Consider the following 16,224-nt stretch of genomic DNA (forward strand, 5'->3'; position numbering starts at 1 on the left):
ATACAAATGTACATACGATCGTATTAGAAAAATGTTACATGGAAGGTAAACAACGTACAATAAAAAAGTACATGATAAAGTCAATAAATATCATTTTATAAAAGAATATAAAATATTTTATTCCTAATAGTCTTACAGAACATCGGAGTTACACTTATTTACACGTATAAAGTCATATCCTGTTTATTCTTATTTTACAGACTTTGAAGGACGTAAAAATTGTTCATGCAACGTTTTATGGATTCTTTCTGCTTTTTGTATCCCAACACCGGGACAAAGAGCAAGTACACTTGATGGTGTCTGTACCAGATCACTTAATGTACCAAAGGTTGATAAAAGAGTTGTGGCATCTGTTTTATTAACTGATCGAATTGTTGTCAAGGCATTCATTAACTGAAAGAATACATATATACAGAAAAAATTTGTAATTCTCAAATTAATTATATTATGCATATACCTTTTGATATGGTGCTGTATCACTTCGTTCCATTATTGCATCAGGTGGCTTATTTTCATAAATCTTGTATGTTTCAATAATTTTGCCTGCATCTTCCGCATTCCAGGCCAGCATTAGTGTTAAATCTGCCAGAATGCAAATTCTTGTTAAATGTTTCAAAGCATGATTAGGCTCTGCCACATCTACCTGTAATATTTTACCACTACATTTACAATATAATCATATGCTATTAGATATAATAACAATAATTAAAATGAACCTGTACTAAAAGCACTCTTAGATTGTACATGTTTCCTAAGGCCTTCAAGCGTTCATGAATATAGTCAGGATTAAGTTGATGATAACGTATCGATAAGAAAAGAGCACAAGTAGTTTTTCCCATAACATAATCTGGTACAATTTCAGAAAATTCCCAAGGAACATTATTTATAAATTTCAATAATGGATTTCCTTTCTAAAATTAGATTATATATGTACAAAAATAAGCAATACATTATATTATATAATATTACAAAATACTAAAAAATCTTGTATCATCGTACTTGTTTTAAACTGACTAACAGTGTATTAAATTTTGAGGCACTCGTGACTTTAGAAGGACCAGGTAATGGTTCACTGAAAAATTCTGATTTCTTTAATTCGCTAAATGCACCTGTGTACAAAATATTAACATTTTTAATGTAAATATGTCAGATTTATATTAAAATAATAATATACATAGTAACTCACTTTGGAAAGAATCAACTCTAGCTTGTTTAGATGGAGAAATTTCATCATTGTTTTTATCTTTCTCTTCCATTATATGTATCTATTTATTTACTTCCACTTTAAAAAACAATATTATTCATGAATTAAAAATCCTTTAAGAATATGCTATAATATAATAATTGTATATATATTATAATAAACATGCTTGAAGATACACATATAGGTTATTACCCTAGTAAACAATATGATGATAAAACAACAATAATGGATTGCTTATTGACAATAAATTTTTAATTTATGCAACAACGACATTGATAATCAAATAATATATAACAATAAATTGATATTATTATTATAAATTATCACTAAAGTAATTAAACATCTTCCATGCTATAAACGTGTCATACATATCTGCTGTTTAGAGGTTTTCCATTAAAAACCTTTATCTACGTATTAAATTAACAATTGCTACACCATTGACTACCAAAACAAATAATAGTAATTTTTATTTTTCCATTGGTAACACTGACAATTGATAACATTTGATGACTGATGACATATTAGTTTGACGTATTTTTCTAATCAACTCAATCGCTATTTTGATTATATATTCTTGTTAATATATTAGAATTAAAATGGGGTAAATGTTTATGTATATTTTAGAACTGCGAGGATCCACTGATAGTAAATCTTTTCAGATGTAATAAAGAATTAATATATTGACTAAACGTAACCTAAAATTTTTAAATGAGCAAGGAAACGTCAGAGATCAAAAGTGTCAATGCCAAACATCCTTGGAAGAATGTTGGCATATCAGATCCACGAGCACGGTTGAAGAATCTCTCGGATTATGCTTCCACAGTAGAAATGGACCGTAACATTCCACCTCAAAGGTATTAGGCCCTATTATAATTGTTTTTCATACATCATTGTTGCAACCTGTTGAAAAATACATTTTTAAGTTCAATTAAATAATTCTAACACTATTAATCCGTTGAATCTTTTTCAGATATTATCGTTCTGGTGTAGAGATGATTAGGATGGCAGATATGTGCATGAAAGATAATAATCTTGAATATGCATATATTTTATACGTCAAATTCATAACGTAAGCTATGTGATTTTAAATACAATACATAACTAATGATAATTTAAGACATTCAATTTATTTTTTAAAAATGTATTATTACAGGATTTTTGTTGAAAAAATAAGAAATCATCCACAATTTGACACAGTATCATTAAAAGATAAGGAGCATAATCAACAAACATTACGTAAAGTACTTCCTAAGGCTGAAGAATTAAAGAAACAATTATTAGAACAATATCAAACAGAATTAAATAAGTATCTGGAAGATGTAAAAGAAAGAGAAAAAATTGAAAAGGAAAGACTGAAACAAGAAGAATTAGAAAAGTACTTTATAATATTTTATAAGTTATACAGGGTGAGTCATCTAAGGCTAGAATCAGAAATATTGACCCTTCTCAATGACAAAAATGATGGAGAAGAGATGAATCTGAGAATCAAAAGACATTCTGATATTTCAGTATGAAATCTATTGGTAAGCAAGCACATTGTGAGATTTTTTTTTTGTAATTTATATTAATTACTTCACAAGCATTCATCTATAGACAGTAGAGAAAAATACCAGATCTAAAGTAATGGATTCTTGTATAAATAATCAAATACTTTTTATAAGGTATGATGAACTATATCAAATGCATCAAAAAATATATGATTCATTTTTTAATATAATTAACCATTTCAAAAATATTTTAGGTCCTAGCCTTAGGTGACTCAGCCTATATATTTATATTTATAGATATGTATAATGATTATGCATATATAATATTTGTCTAGGTTGAGAGAAGAGGAAGAAAGAAAGAACAAATTAGCTGCATTAGCAGCTGTTAAAGCAGCAGAAGCTGCTATGGTTGCAAGTGTAACATCTCCTGAAGATGCCAAGCTTAAAAAAATTTCGAGTATACCATCAAGACCATTAGTAAGTCCATCTAGTGATATAACTGCACAGACATCTAAAGAAAAGTAAGTATAATGTAAAAAGAAATTGAATTTTTATTGTAATTTACAAATAATATTAAATTATATAATTGTATTTTTTAATAGACCCACTATAGATCGCTCAACAAAACCTTCTTTGCTTTGTGACAGTTTTACTTTAAGAGACATAGTATTGCCAACTAAATTAATGCAAAACTTCCTCATGTTGGCATTCTCTAACACTATGAATAATAAAGAAACTTGTGGTATATTAGCAGGCAAATTAGAAAGAAATAAATTAGTTGTTACACATTTATTAATTCCTGAACAAACTGGATCCCCAGATTCTTGTGTAACGTATAATGAAGAAGATATATTTGATTATCAGGATCAACATAATTTGATTACTCTTGGTTGGATACATGTATGTAATATTTGAATTTAAAGTAAAATTATCATTGAAAACAACATCTGAACTGGGTGAATTTGCAAACAGAAAAAATAATTGTACTTCACAGACGCATCCTACACAGACTGCCTTTCTATCTAGTGTTGATCTTCATACACATTGTGCATATCAACTTATGATGGCTGAAGCCATTGCCATTGTTTGTGCTCCTAAATATGATGAGTAAGTAAAAGAAAAAATATCCGGATGTATAAAAAAAGGAGTTTTTTTAATTCAAAAATATATTTCTTTACTTTAGAACAGGATTTTTCATTCTGACTCCAGAATATGGATTAGAATTTATTGCCAATTGCAGAGAAACTGGATTTCATCCACATCCAACAGATCCTCCACTATACACGGTAATTATTCTAAATGGCTTTAATGCAGATTGTGCAAATATAATCTGTTACATACGTTCAAAACAATATTTTTTCAGAAAGCAAAACACTGTAAGTTGGATGTAACTGCAGTGATAGAAGTAGTGGACCTAAGAAGAAAATGACATCTTTTAGATGTGTATACACATTTTTGCATATGTATATACTTTAATGTGTACAACTATTGTATAACAAGTTATGTATTTAATTATCAAATACGTTGTACTAAGTGAAAGAAATGAAAAATTGCAGACATTTTAGCTTAAAAAACATAAGAATTTAGCAGTTGCAAGGCTTTCAATATTTTTATGACAAAACATTTAATATATTAAAAATCTTTAATATATTTGAAGTAAAATCGTGCATTTAAAATCGGTAGAATAAAATAACGCAATATTTAATTGGTAAATTATAGTAGATTACACAAAGAACTTTATATAATTTAAGAATTTTTAATAATTAATGATTAGAAATTATTTTGACTGAAAATAAGCATTATCGTTAACAAATAGTATTAACATTTTCATTTTACGAGTATCAAAGGATTTTCAACCTCATGGAATGAAAATAAGACAAATTTGTTTACGTATAATTTATGTAAAAATAGAATATTTAAGATAGTGTGATACAAATGTGCTTCTATTACTTCTTCATAATATTTATATTTATTTACTCAGGTAATACATTGTGTACCGAAAAATAAATGTATAACAAAAATTTTTATAAACATTAGCAGTGCGCGAAATGTGTGTATAAGTTTACGTGCCTTTCATGGAAAAATAATGGTGTTCATAACCTCATGTTAACCACATGAAGTATGTAACGTTCAATTGTAGATATTGCACGATATCATCGAATAACATTATTTATGATTGGATCATTCAATGAAATCGTATCGTTACGTAAAATCGTAATCGAAAGATCAATAAATTGCATTGACACACTGTGCTAGTCATAACCTAATATACCGAGCTTGTTATGAAATATGTTGGTACACTAAATCGATATATCAGCCTTGAGCGATGCTTCACTTTATGTACTCTATAATACAATATTGTATTTAAAAATTGTATAGTACCAATAGATGCTGTGTTAATTGATATCGGTATAAAATATTTGTATTAGTAGGTACCTGAGATAACTTTTGTGTACTTAAAGGTTTAATTACACGCTTACGTATTGTTTATGAGACTATATATTTCCCTGTCTCATAAACGTGCAATATTTTGTACATATAAACAACTATCTCCATCTACTTACTAACAATTTTTTCTTTTTACAACCTGATAATGTAACTATTAACTTTTATTATACCGAAAAATATTTTAATTGCCAAATCGTGATTGAACGCGTGCTACACAGTGAGGGACGTAAATCCTAATTAGCATAAAAGATAATTTAGAACATTAGTCTACGTTCGTACCAAAAAAATTGATGAAGGCTAAATCCGAATATTATAATTATAAAGTAATTGAATGTTAGTAAAAAACTGTATATTCCGCAAGATAAGAAATAAATTATAAATTAATATAATAAATCTAATTTTCCGTTGTTTATGTCTACGTTATGTCTAGTTTTTGTCTACGAAACGAAAGATTTTCACAGAGGACTCGTTTATCTTCTTTGTGATTTTTATGCTCATTGTTCGAGAACATTCATTGAATGCGATTATTTGTCGTTGAGTGAGCACAAAGAAATTATTTACCAGGAAAGAAAGAAAAAAAGGAAGAAGGAGCAGAAGAAAATTATTCACGGCCAGGATACGGAATTCTAAAGAGAACCCATTGTAGGTATACGCGAGTACCTCGTGAGAATGCTTCTCGCCATTCACCTCTCCTCGCGTATATCGAATTACTCGCGTTGAAGGGTTTCGCGCTTTGCGGGGTTTTATCGACGGCAGGGTCAATCTATTTTTACGTGGAAGCTTATGTGTTCTTCGTTTTACCGTTTACAGACGGAGTATAAATCACGTTACGCGTAAGCATTTTCTTTATGCACGCTTCTTTACCTATGGAAATTTCACTTCTCACAGACGACTCCTTAACCATTATTTTCCGTTTACTGACGTATTAACACATCCTGCGCAAGAAATTCATCAACTGTTGCTATTTACAATCTCGATAATTAAATAAGAATTCGTTTATTAGTGAGTATGATTACATCAATATAAGAGCCAATGGCATACGACTGTCGCTCTAAACTTTTCTCTTGACCTCGAATTTTATGGTCAGCGTTATAGGAATGAATCTGATATTAATTACGCAAAAATATCAAAAATATTAAAAAAAATAAATAAATAAAATAACGAATTATCAAGCAGATTATTGATTTCTTTGAAGAATAAAGAACATTTGTCAATCGAACATCTACAAAGCTATGCATTTTAATGAAGGTGTATGAGTTACTTGGTCCAAAGGTGTCGTTCCGGAATAACATATACGTATGTTTTAATCATTCACTATACCGTAACTATACGTCGAAGTTTAACGTTTACCACAATACTAAAATGACTATGTTCAGCTCAAAGCGTTTACTTTTATCTTGCATTCTTGATTTTATCTGTCACATATAGTGGGATTAAAAAGGTATCATAGTTCAATGCAAGGAATCCTGTTCACGGAATCTTCAACGTTTGCAAATTTTGCTTAATTCTAATACATTTGTGTTTTAGATTCTTCAAATTACAATACTATATTATTATACAGATTATAATACTATAACATTTAATAATATGAAACCACAAAACGTTTACCGTCTCATAAATATTTCTTCTTACTGTTACTCATAAAATAATCATACAATTTACTTATTTACTTCTCGAACACCCTATATATAACGCTGTGGAACTTCCAAGGTAGCAGCTATTTCACAGAACAATGCGGTTGTTTACTATAGATAATTTTCTAACTACACAGAACAGTGTGGAATCGGACTTTAAATTTTGATGATCCTCCTAGAGATAATTCAATATATACGTAACTACTTGAAATTACGTTGAATAGATCTACAAAATTAAGTTGGGAAAATGTACAATCCAGCAGAAGAAGAATTCAACAGCCCATGGATAAACGAGGAGAGAACATAAGCAGGTACGTATATAACGGCCTCGTGCCTTTCAAGTTTATTCGATGACGTATAAAACCCCACAGGGTAAAACGCCTGTGACGTACTCATGTATACACGCGTACGATTTCCTCTACTTAAGCTTGTTGTTACCGGTTTTTACAGTAGAATATCGATCAGATGCACATCGAGCAGTGAGAATTTCAGCATACGTCAATGTATTCTGGGAATATTGCCAGGTAACGTATTGTAACGTGGATAAAGATCAACTTACGATTATCTTAATAGTCGGTATTCATTCAGGATTCAGATATTATGTAATGATAATTCTTGTTAATTCAACGGCGCCAAAAATTCGCAACCTCTCGAACGATACATGAAAATATTGCTTTATTTCCAACTTTGGCTGCTTGTTAGACTTAAGTAAGGGACTATGTAGGTCGCTATAACGAAGTCTGTATAACTGTAAGGTGTCTTTAGAATTCTTGAAATTCTTCCCTGACTACGTGAACATTGGTGAATATACTACATTTGAAGCAGAATTTTGTAATAGTATAATAGGGGCAGATCGAATCACGAAATATAAAACTATTTCGCAAGATGGGGATTGATGTTACTAAATATACCTGATTCTACAGAGTAGTCAAATTGCGTTTAACCGATAGAATTTGATAACTTGCGGTCGTATATAGATTTTATATGCATTTGCATCATCGATTTCATTAGACAAGTGTTTCGCTCAACTTCAAACAAAATAGTTCGTGTACGTTGACACTCTTATATTTCTCTTATGTTCAAGCTACTTGTTTTAATCCGATTAACGTGCAGAACCGGTCACAACTCAAGACGATTTACTAAAAAATGGGCTAAAAAAAGAATCGTGAAAGATATCACTATTCCCAATACGAAATTCGTTCTCGAAGATCTCTGCTCGGAAATTTACTTCGGTAGTTTAAAGCGATTACCTTATCTTCTAAGACACTGTTATACATTTATACAATTAACGACCTGATTAAATCAACTGATAAACAGCTACTAACAAATTACGTTGATGACTGTTTGTTTCTTCTTGGCTTCGTTTTACACATGCGGCGCGTTATTGTAGATTGTAGCCCTCTCTTTCGCCGTATGTCACTATTATACATATACCTCTCCAGTCGCGTAGAACGTGCAGTATGCTGTTGCTCTTAAGGGAAGGAACAACTCACGGTGCGCGGTTTAACTTGATTCGAGTGGACATTTCAATTTGAAATTGTCTATGCGTTGGACGATATAGAAGTAGAATAGCAACGCGTGGCTCGATCGATGAAACAAGATGATGGAATAATCGAAAGTTCGCATACTGCGCGTCTATCTATTAAACATTCGTGTTCTATTATTAAAAACAAGATATAGCTCGAGTACGACTAAAGGTGATTATAGCAAAGATATTTCGATCGTGACCTAGCATAATGAAATTTCATTTGTACTTCATTAACAGTGTAAATGCAGTAACTAGTGTAATAGTGTAACTCCTAGTGACGAGTTACTCGACAAACGTCATTTGTTCTTCGAGTTCGTGAAAGTTTCTGTAGCAGTATTGAAATACAGATTTTACTTAAATGTGACCATACTCTTCATATAATAACGAGGTAACGATTGCGTCATTATCGGTAATCAACACGTCAAACGAGCGGTTTCCATTTTTTCAAAGAAAAAAACCAACTCGTGTTACGGAAATGCACTCGTGATCGAGATTTTAGAAGTAGCGCGTAAAACGCAGTTGAGAGTTGAAAAGTGAACGGCGAGTGAAACAATTTGTGTACACACGAACATTTTCCCCATCTTACGAGGAACAACGATTAATTGTAATGCAATTACACGCGGAACGTTGTAATTGCGTGGTTTATCGGCCGAACCATAAGTTCGTGTGTGACGACAATTTTTCGAGTTTTACTGGCTGCCACTGTTTCCTGGTCTCTCTTCTAAATATATAGCAATTCTTTACCAAACGATTGCAAATAGAAAAAAAGTGGAACATTCTACTTTCACGTTCGACAAAGGTATGCACTTTTAGACCGTGTATTATACACCGAGAAATAGGTTAATTCGTCTATTGATTTTTTTTTATCGACCAGGATCTCGCGCGAATGTTTTCTCTATGATTTATCTTTATTGAAAACGGTGAAATGACTACGACAGTCCTCTCGCTGAAACGTGGCGTATTAAAATGCGCGTTTAGAAGTTCCGTTCTGTGGACTCATTCATTTAACACATACAGATAAAAAGTGGTACGTTAATTAGGCATCATTATTATCGATATTGTCGTCAAAAAATTCCGTATATAATAATGATAATCTCTTGTCTTTTTTATAATTTCCTATATCGCCTGTGTGAAACGCCCTACATTTTAATTACATTTAAGTAAAAAGTTGGTCAAAGATTAAACAAGTAATGAATACTTTCTTTCCTTCGAAATTACTTTTCCAAGTACTGTTTATCTTTCCTTAATGAATTCCTAATAATTTAAAAAAATAAATGTAACGTTTTCTTGCATATCATTTTGTGGCAATGGCAATAAACATACACATATATATTATAATCATACGACTCTCTTCCTAACCGACTAACAAATACTATTTCAAAAGAGGACATAACTAGTGAAATATTAATTGTATATTTTCATCTTTCAGAATAGTCAGATACCTGCAAATCATTAGAACAATATTTTATACTTCCTTTTTGAAGCATGTAAGGCGTATAATAGCACACGAATGTTAGCGACGCCAGAAGAAGAGATTTATATAACTTTTTTCACAGGCGAATTCGTGAGAATCCGGTACACGGTCATTCTTGGATTTCCATAGCGATTGTGCCCGAAATTAGGAACGATTTCTGTGAAAAAATGCCTCTTCACTCTTACCATAGTAATATGTTCACACCATAAAAGAAAATTCAAAGTGATAAATTCTTGTGTTTTGAACGTTTTCCAACTTCCATGTTTGAATGGCACCACAAGGATATTTTTATGTACGTAAACAAGTTCTTTATAACAGTTTCTTCTCGCCTTAATACAACGAGTATAAAAAGTAGATCGTATAATACGGAATAATATATGAAAGTAAACTTAACCGGGATTCGTCGACACATTCACAGTGATGTAAATGATCTGGTGTCGTTTCATAACATTCTAATTTGATTTTCTGAGAATTTGGTTATCTGAGAAATGAAGTACACAAAGATATTCGACTTCTATACGAAACATTTTGAAATTTCATTAACACTGTTATGAGATTCGATTATCATCGTAACATTGGCAAAGCTTGAAACAAACCTAAGAATATATACAAAAATTACACAATATTTAGTGCTAGTGTATATTTCGCACAAGTATTTTTCACAAAAGTATTTAAACAGTCAATTATCCATCATATTAATGAACCTCGATATTCAATATAAAATGCAGAGTAATATATATTTAAACAATTTTTACGTTTTAGTTCTCGACTTGATATCTTATAGGCGATGAATATTGTAAACTATTGTATTGTAAACTATGGAGACTATGTAAATTATGTAGCAAATATAGATATAAATACTAATTGATACTTCGATGTAGGTATACTTGTGGATAGCATGACATTTTTAAAACGAGGTTCAAGGAGAAAAAACAATTTAGTTCAAACAGGTTAAATCGCTCAATTGATACAGTAGTTATCTGACAAACGGAAGCTGATACAGTCGAACTCATCTCTATTATCTACATACATCTTACTATTCGAATCTTTTCATTTATTCTTTTCAAAAGTGCAATTTCCGTAAATACAGGCTTGTCTCTCTCGCATTACTTTGAATTGCGAAATTATACGCAATCAGAGTCTATTCAAATTTATAAATGATATTGATTTATAAATATATAATTAGAATTTCATAGAAAACTGGGTAATAATTTAAACTTCACTAAATTGAGAAAATCATCTTTAGATTGGAAATGTGGTCCAACAAAATACCATCGATAGAATTTTATTTCGATAAGCACTTATACACATTTCTATTATCAGTAGGAACTATCGCGATTTACTAAGCCAAAGACAAATGGAATAGCGAATGTAAGAATATAAGATAAATATATTATTTGTTATTGCATATTAAAAAGTTATTCTTTTTAAGTAAATTTTAGTATTATTATTTGGTTATTTTAATAAGGCTTAAAGCCTAATACAGTCTCTGTTATTAACGTACATATTTCATGTAATTATAGTAAAATGTACCAAAATATAACACGATATGTAATACATTATGGAATAACATAACATAATATAATATAGCACACGCACAATATTATCGAACAGGAAAAAATATCCTGTTATGAGTGTGTTAGAAATACACATATTTCAAGTCCTTTTGTGCAATCTCTATTTGTTTGTAATGCATTCAATAAAAAAATATAAAAGATAATTATTCACCTATCCTCTTAATTATACAATTAAATTAATTAACACATTAGTGCTATTAATAATTGCATTAAAATGGTGATATAATAATAAAAAATGTATTTGTTTGCCTAGTTTATCTAAGATAACAGATAAAACGTATAATAGGAGGAGGTGGAGAAAATTGATAATTGCGATTAATCTTGATTTCAGGTTCGATCCCACAACGCGGATTAGCGCTCGGAGAACGATAAGCTGTGCCAGAGACGACAAAGTGCGTGCAAAAGTGCAACAGTCTTCGAATTCAAGGCGTAAACATAAATAAACAGAACGGAAAAAAGATGCTTCAATTGCGGGTGATCGTTGTTCTGCTGGTTCCGATGTGCGGTAAGATAAAAGTGTAGCGATATTTCTATGTCGAGTGAAATTTTCTTAAATTTTCTTAAACGTGATACTTCAATTGTAGATAGTATAACTTTAGAATTTCAAACAACCAGGCTAACTATAGATTTGTCAAAATATACAAGCTCTCCCTTTACTTCTCAATATATTTTTGAAATTTTACGAAATAGAGACAGTTCCACGTAAGGTGTTCGCCACGATGTGATGTATATTTACAAGTTGTTAATGTTTTTCGCATTCATATTATTTGCATCGATAGCGTTAAAAATTGTTGTTTTATAAATAGTTTCGTTGTCAGTTGGCAGAGCCTCTTCACTGTATGCAAGCAGAGAAGAACATCCAAGCAAAGTGGACATCGGAAACCTGAAGGAACCGACCGATATTTTGAGTAATAGCAGTAGCAAAGCGACCACCTCATCGATAAAGGCGGCAGAAGATAATACGGGTGAGTAGAATGAATTTTCTTAACGATTGAATTCTTTGTGTTTGCATCAACCCGGTTGAACACTTAAAATGCATGCGGTCAATATTCTTTCTGCATAATTTACGCTTAATGATAGGACAAATTATTACCGTGAGAATATACTGAATGTCTTATTGCTTTTTTTTTTTTTTTTTTTTTTTTTTTAAGGTATAAAAACAGCGAACGAAACCAGTAATTCTACATTAACTAATACAGCTAATGCGACTGTAAATACGCCGGTAGAAAAAACAATTGACGAGAAGAAGGAAGATAATGAGAAGCTAAATAATAGCGAGCAAAATAATGAGAAGCTAAATAGTGACAAGCAAAATAGTGAAAAGCTAAATAATGAAGAGCAAAGTAGTGAGAAGCTAAATAAAGAACAGGTAAATAACAAAACGCGAAGTAACGAGAAGCAAAATAGTGAAGAGCAAAATGATAAAAAAGAAAACTGTACTTCTACGAAAGAAGCAGAGGACATGCTTTACTGTAATAAGCATCCACGGGATGATGATGGTGATTCGTTAAATGCTACAGGTATATATTACATAAAATTTGAATAAAAAGTGGAAGTTATATAAAAATGGACTACATTACATCCATATTCCTTTTAAAGAATCCACGATAACTAATACGACTACTGCAAATAATAAGACTGGATCCACTACGGAGCCTCAGGTATCGGAAGTTATACCTCATGAGAAAGAAAAAGGTGACGCGAAAGACGGGGAAATCAATGGAAATAATACGCAGAGTACAACTGAAGTACATTACGCTATTGTACCTTCTGACACAAATCACACTATCAATACCAATAATTCTGGTACAAAAATATATTTTAATATAATTTCTTATACAAATTCAAATTCTATAAAAATAATTCAGTCACGTATTATTACATACTTGAAAGCTTATTGCATGTTTTAAGCTCGATGAGTTTTACGTAGCATAAATGTCATTGTATCGTAGATATTCTGAATTCGACGGATTCGAAAGATAGTACTAATACTACTGAAACATCGCATGAAGTAAATAAGGTTGAGGATATAAATTCTGAAGTTATTAAGGCTGTGAAATCTGATCAGAGTAACAGTAAACATATGTCTTCGGGAATCATAGCACTAGTTACTGCGATCAGTTTTGCTGTAGTAATTGCATTGGCATATATTGGAATGATCGTTTGGAGGCGGTACATCGAGTAAGTATTAAATTTATTATAATTTTTTTTATTTATGTATATGAAGTAATAAATTAATTTATTCCATATTTTTGTATTTTAGATATAGATATGGACACCGGGAGTTACTTGTTAATGAACTAGAATTTGATACTAACGATTTGCGTCATTTTGAGGTGAGCGTATAATTGATTATATTCAAATTAATATTTAATTAAATCATAATAATTTAATTTTACACATTATAGCTGTGATTTCAACGAAAGTAGTAATCTGCAGGGAAGAAAAACCGAATGATTCACAGCTAAGGCTGATATTATGTAAATATTGAAGATTCATTGATCTGTGATACTAAGGACATGCATTGTGCCTGACAGTCAAGACACCAAATATATTTGGATAATATTATACAGTTCTTGGGATGTAATTGTTTTATATACGCTATGTATACAATCCATCTTTTTCAACACGTTGATTGTTTTTTCCTTCTCCTGTAGAAATTAGAAATAGCGTTACTGTGCTATCATGTATATTTTTCTGGTGATAATGCGATGCGCAGATCGTTGAATAAATGACGTGGCATTTTAAGTATCAACTAAATGTCTTACAAATAGTTGAGGGTGCTAGAATATCTGTCAGTTTTCTTTGATATTACTGTAACGATATTCTCTCTTGTTTTGTAGTATTTGGAACCATTGAAAAATGTATACTATAAACGAAACTTTTGTAATGTAATATTATCTTCGTTTTCCACCTGTTTTTGTAATATGTGCGACGAACATGTAAATAATTTTAGTTAAATAAATAAATTGGTGGAATATTTTTTTTACCAATGTATTTTTATTTTTGGAAAAAGAGTTCAGTTAACACCTTCTCAGGTAATTGCCACAAATCTTCGTAAAAATTATGTACATAAAAAGATTTATAATTTTACATACTCTAACTTACATAGTTAGTGACAAAACGAATTTTGATAACAATATATTTATTTATAAATTCGACAAATCACAATTCCAAAAAATAGTTACAAGTGGCAAATGACAATACATATAATATTTTACATCCTGTGCTTAATGTTGTTTTTTTATTCATTTAAATATTTATCTACACTAATTATTTGTGACGTGTTCATATGATTCTACATTATTCATTATAGGAATTTTTTGTTTTTGTTTATTAGCAGCTTTATAAAGAAGAAGTACATACAGTAACTTTTATGTGCCAATAAGTTTACATTAATCTTTGTTTCTTGTAATTACAAGAGGACCCACATTATCATTCGTTTCCTGATTATGACTTCCATGAGTGCCATCACAATATGGCCACTAAAATAGAAAAATTTTTAATGTAAATATCAATATTATTCATATTTTTATGTATTTGTCAATATTAATATCTCTTATGCATATGGTTAGCATACAAACAAATGACATAATTGTATAATATATGTTTATGTAACTCACAAAGTTATTCATAGATACCCTTAATGTATGTCACTTATGAATAGGATCCAGAATCTTAACATCAAATGAGAGCAGCGAAGTAGATAAAAAGATAGAAAACTTACATTCTTAGATCTCCAACAACGGCAAAATGCAGCTTTCTCAGTGATATCTTCTATATCAACTGTGTCTACCACTTTATTTACATCCTTCTTTATATTGGGATTCACAAACCCACATAGCTATAATCATAATTAATACAAATTACAGATGAGTAGATTGTATAACATGCTAATTAATTGGTACAGTGAGTATATTACTGAGTACAATGAGTACTTTAATACATATATTTCATAAATACAAATGTATGAATTCAAATAAAAAATAGTATATAATACTGATTTTTAGGCAAGTTTAGATTAAAGGTACAATTATAAATATGAAGTAATATCGTTATATAATCAAGAAAGGAGAGGCGAAATATAACGTAACATACTATCTTAATGCCCTTGATGTATTGAAAGATAAATACAATATATTGCATAGATTACTTACTGGTCCTCTAGCCTTTGGACAAAATGCTTTGTATGACATATAACCGATACCCGCTAATAACGCAGTTGGTGGGACTAAGGAAATCCAATCACGTACTAAATGAAAATAAAAAAGTTTCATATATTCATACTATTCGCAGAACTGTTGGAGAGAATGTGGGCACAGTAGTGATTTGCAATGTCACGTTCAAAAACTTCATTTCTTAAAGGTACTTAACATGATTCTGTTAGATCACTAAACATATAGTAAATATGTTATTTAATTTCTTACTTCCAAGTCGAAACCATCCTCCTATAGTATCCGGAATAGGCAATCCAGCTAAATAATTTGGAAGAGATTCTTTGACGAGATGTGCTAGTGGATACATGATTGCTATCACTACTACGCTAATCAAGCTGCGATTTCAAACGTGAACTAGTTGCGTTGCATATTCGATTATTTTTCCATACCACAAAGCGAAATATATAAGTTAAGACCAACTTTATATATATTCATAAAATATAATTTTAAACATGAGAATCAATAAATATATTTTACTCTTCGAACATTTTATACTTGTTATAAATCCGTTACAATGTTAAATAAAATATTATTGCTCATGCATTATTTGAATTTGACACTTGAAAACATTTTAGTTTTTAAGACTTCTAATAAATTATTGCTTGTATGTATTGTTTAAAAATTTGAAGCCCTATTTCGAGTAGTTATATTAATG

General features: G+C 30.4%; 4 protein-coding genes and 1 long non-coding RNA gene across 21 annotated transcripts; 2 read left to right on the forward strand and 3 right to left on the reverse strand.

Annotated features, from left to right (window-relative positions):
- Nucleotides 1-88: 88 nt before the first annotated feature.
- On the reverse strand, nt 89-1,670 carry LOC126924455 (DNA excision repair protein ERCC-1). Of its 3 annotated transcripts, none has more exons than XM_050738971.1 (6): nt 1,397-1,670; nt 1,187-1,282; nt 1,000-1,109; nt 717-911; nt 458-643; nt 89-393 (listed from the first exon to the last, which is right to left on the reverse strand). In XM_050738971.1, the coding sequence occupies exons 2-6, from the start codon at nt 1,254-1,256 to the stop codon at nt 190-192; spliced, it is 765 nt and encodes a 254-aa protein (XP_050594928.1). In that variant the 5' UTR covers nt 1,257-1,282; nt 1,397-1,670; the 3' UTR covers nt 89-189. The 3 variants fall into 3 exon arrangements, with proteins under 3 accessions (XP_050594928.1, XP_050594929.1, XP_050594930.1); XM_050738972.1 differs by having other exon boundaries at nt 1,187-1,317; XM_050738973.1 differs by having other exon boundaries at nt 1,371-1,670.
- On the forward strand, nt 1,569-5,095 carry LOC126924453 (STAM-binding protein). Of its 2 annotated transcripts, none has more exons than XM_050738954.1 (9): nt 1,569-1,663; nt 1,864-2,058; nt 2,175-2,273; nt 2,358-2,579; nt 3,027-3,212; nt 3,294-3,591; nt 3,686-3,798; nt 3,875-3,977; nt 4,055-5,095. In XM_050738954.1, exons 2-9 carry the CDS (start codon nt 1,913-1,915, stop codon nt 4,118-4,120), a joined length of 1,233 nt encoding a protein of 410 aa, XP_050594911.1. In that variant the 5' UTR covers nt 1,569-1,663; nt 1,864-1,912; the 3' UTR covers nt 4,121-5,095. The 2 variants fall into 2 exon arrangements, with proteins under 2 accessions (XP_050594911.1, XP_050594910.1); XM_050738953.1 differs by lacking the exon at nt 1,569-1,663 and adding an exon at nt 1,683-1,805.
- LOC126924459 (uncharacterized) lies at nt 4,630-8,119 on the reverse strand. The gene is made up of 2 exons (XR_007713531.1): nt 5,128-8,119; nt 4,630-5,036 (listed from the first exon to the last, which is right to left on the reverse strand). It is a non-coding gene; the product is annotated as an uncharacterized LOC126924459 (long non-coding RNA).
- LOC126924454 (dentin sialophosphoprotein-like) lies at nt 7,276-14,341 on the forward strand. Of its 14 annotated transcripts, none has more exons than XM_050738957.1 (11): nt 8,249-8,470; nt 8,539-8,689; nt 9,731-9,788; nt 9,858-10,067; nt 11,684-11,857; nt 12,159-12,317; nt 12,504-12,872; nt 12,952-13,158; nt 13,305-13,533; nt 13,616-13,688; nt 13,761-14,341. In XM_050738957.1, the coding sequence occupies exons 5-11, from the start codon at nt 11,812-11,814 to the stop codon at nt 13,764-13,766; spliced, it is 1,089 nt and encodes a 362-aa protein (XP_050594914.1). In that variant the 5' UTR covers nt 8,249-8,470; nt 8,539-8,689; nt 9,731-9,788; nt 9,858-10,067; nt 11,684-11,811; the 3' UTR covers nt 13,767-14,341. The 14 variants fall into 14 exon arrangements, with proteins under 14 accessions (XP_050594925.1, XP_050594914.1, XP_050594915.1 ...); XM_050738959.1 differs by lacking the exons at nt 8,249-8,470; nt 8,539-8,689 and adding exons at nt 8,696-9,100; nt 9,176-9,328; XM_050738958.1 differs by lacking the exon at nt 8,539-8,689.
- A 226-nt stretch (nt 14,342-14,567) lies between these two features.
- Nucleotides 14,568-15,938, reverse strand: LOC126924458 (CDGSH iron-sulfur domain-containing protein 2 homolog). Its single transcript, XM_050738987.1, has 4 exons — nt 15,780-15,938; nt 15,510-15,604; nt 15,080-15,196; nt 14,568-14,837 (listed from the first exon to the last, which is right to left on the reverse strand). The coding sequence occupies exons 1-4, from the start codon at nt 15,874-15,876 to the stop codon at nt 14,748-14,750; spliced, it is 399 nt and encodes a 132-aa protein (XP_050594944.1). The 5' UTR covers nt 15,877-15,938; the 3' UTR covers nt 14,568-14,747.
- Between the last annotated feature and the right edge of the window lie 286 nt (nt 15,939-16,224).

Source organism: Bombus affinis, chromosome 14 (genome assembly GCF_024516045.1).
Source record: "Bombus affinis isolate iyBomAffi1 chromosome 14, iyBomAffi1.2, whole genome shotgun sequence".
Taxonomy (NCBI): Eukaryota; Metazoa; Arthropoda; class Insecta; order Hymenoptera; family Apidae; genus Bombus; species Bombus affinis.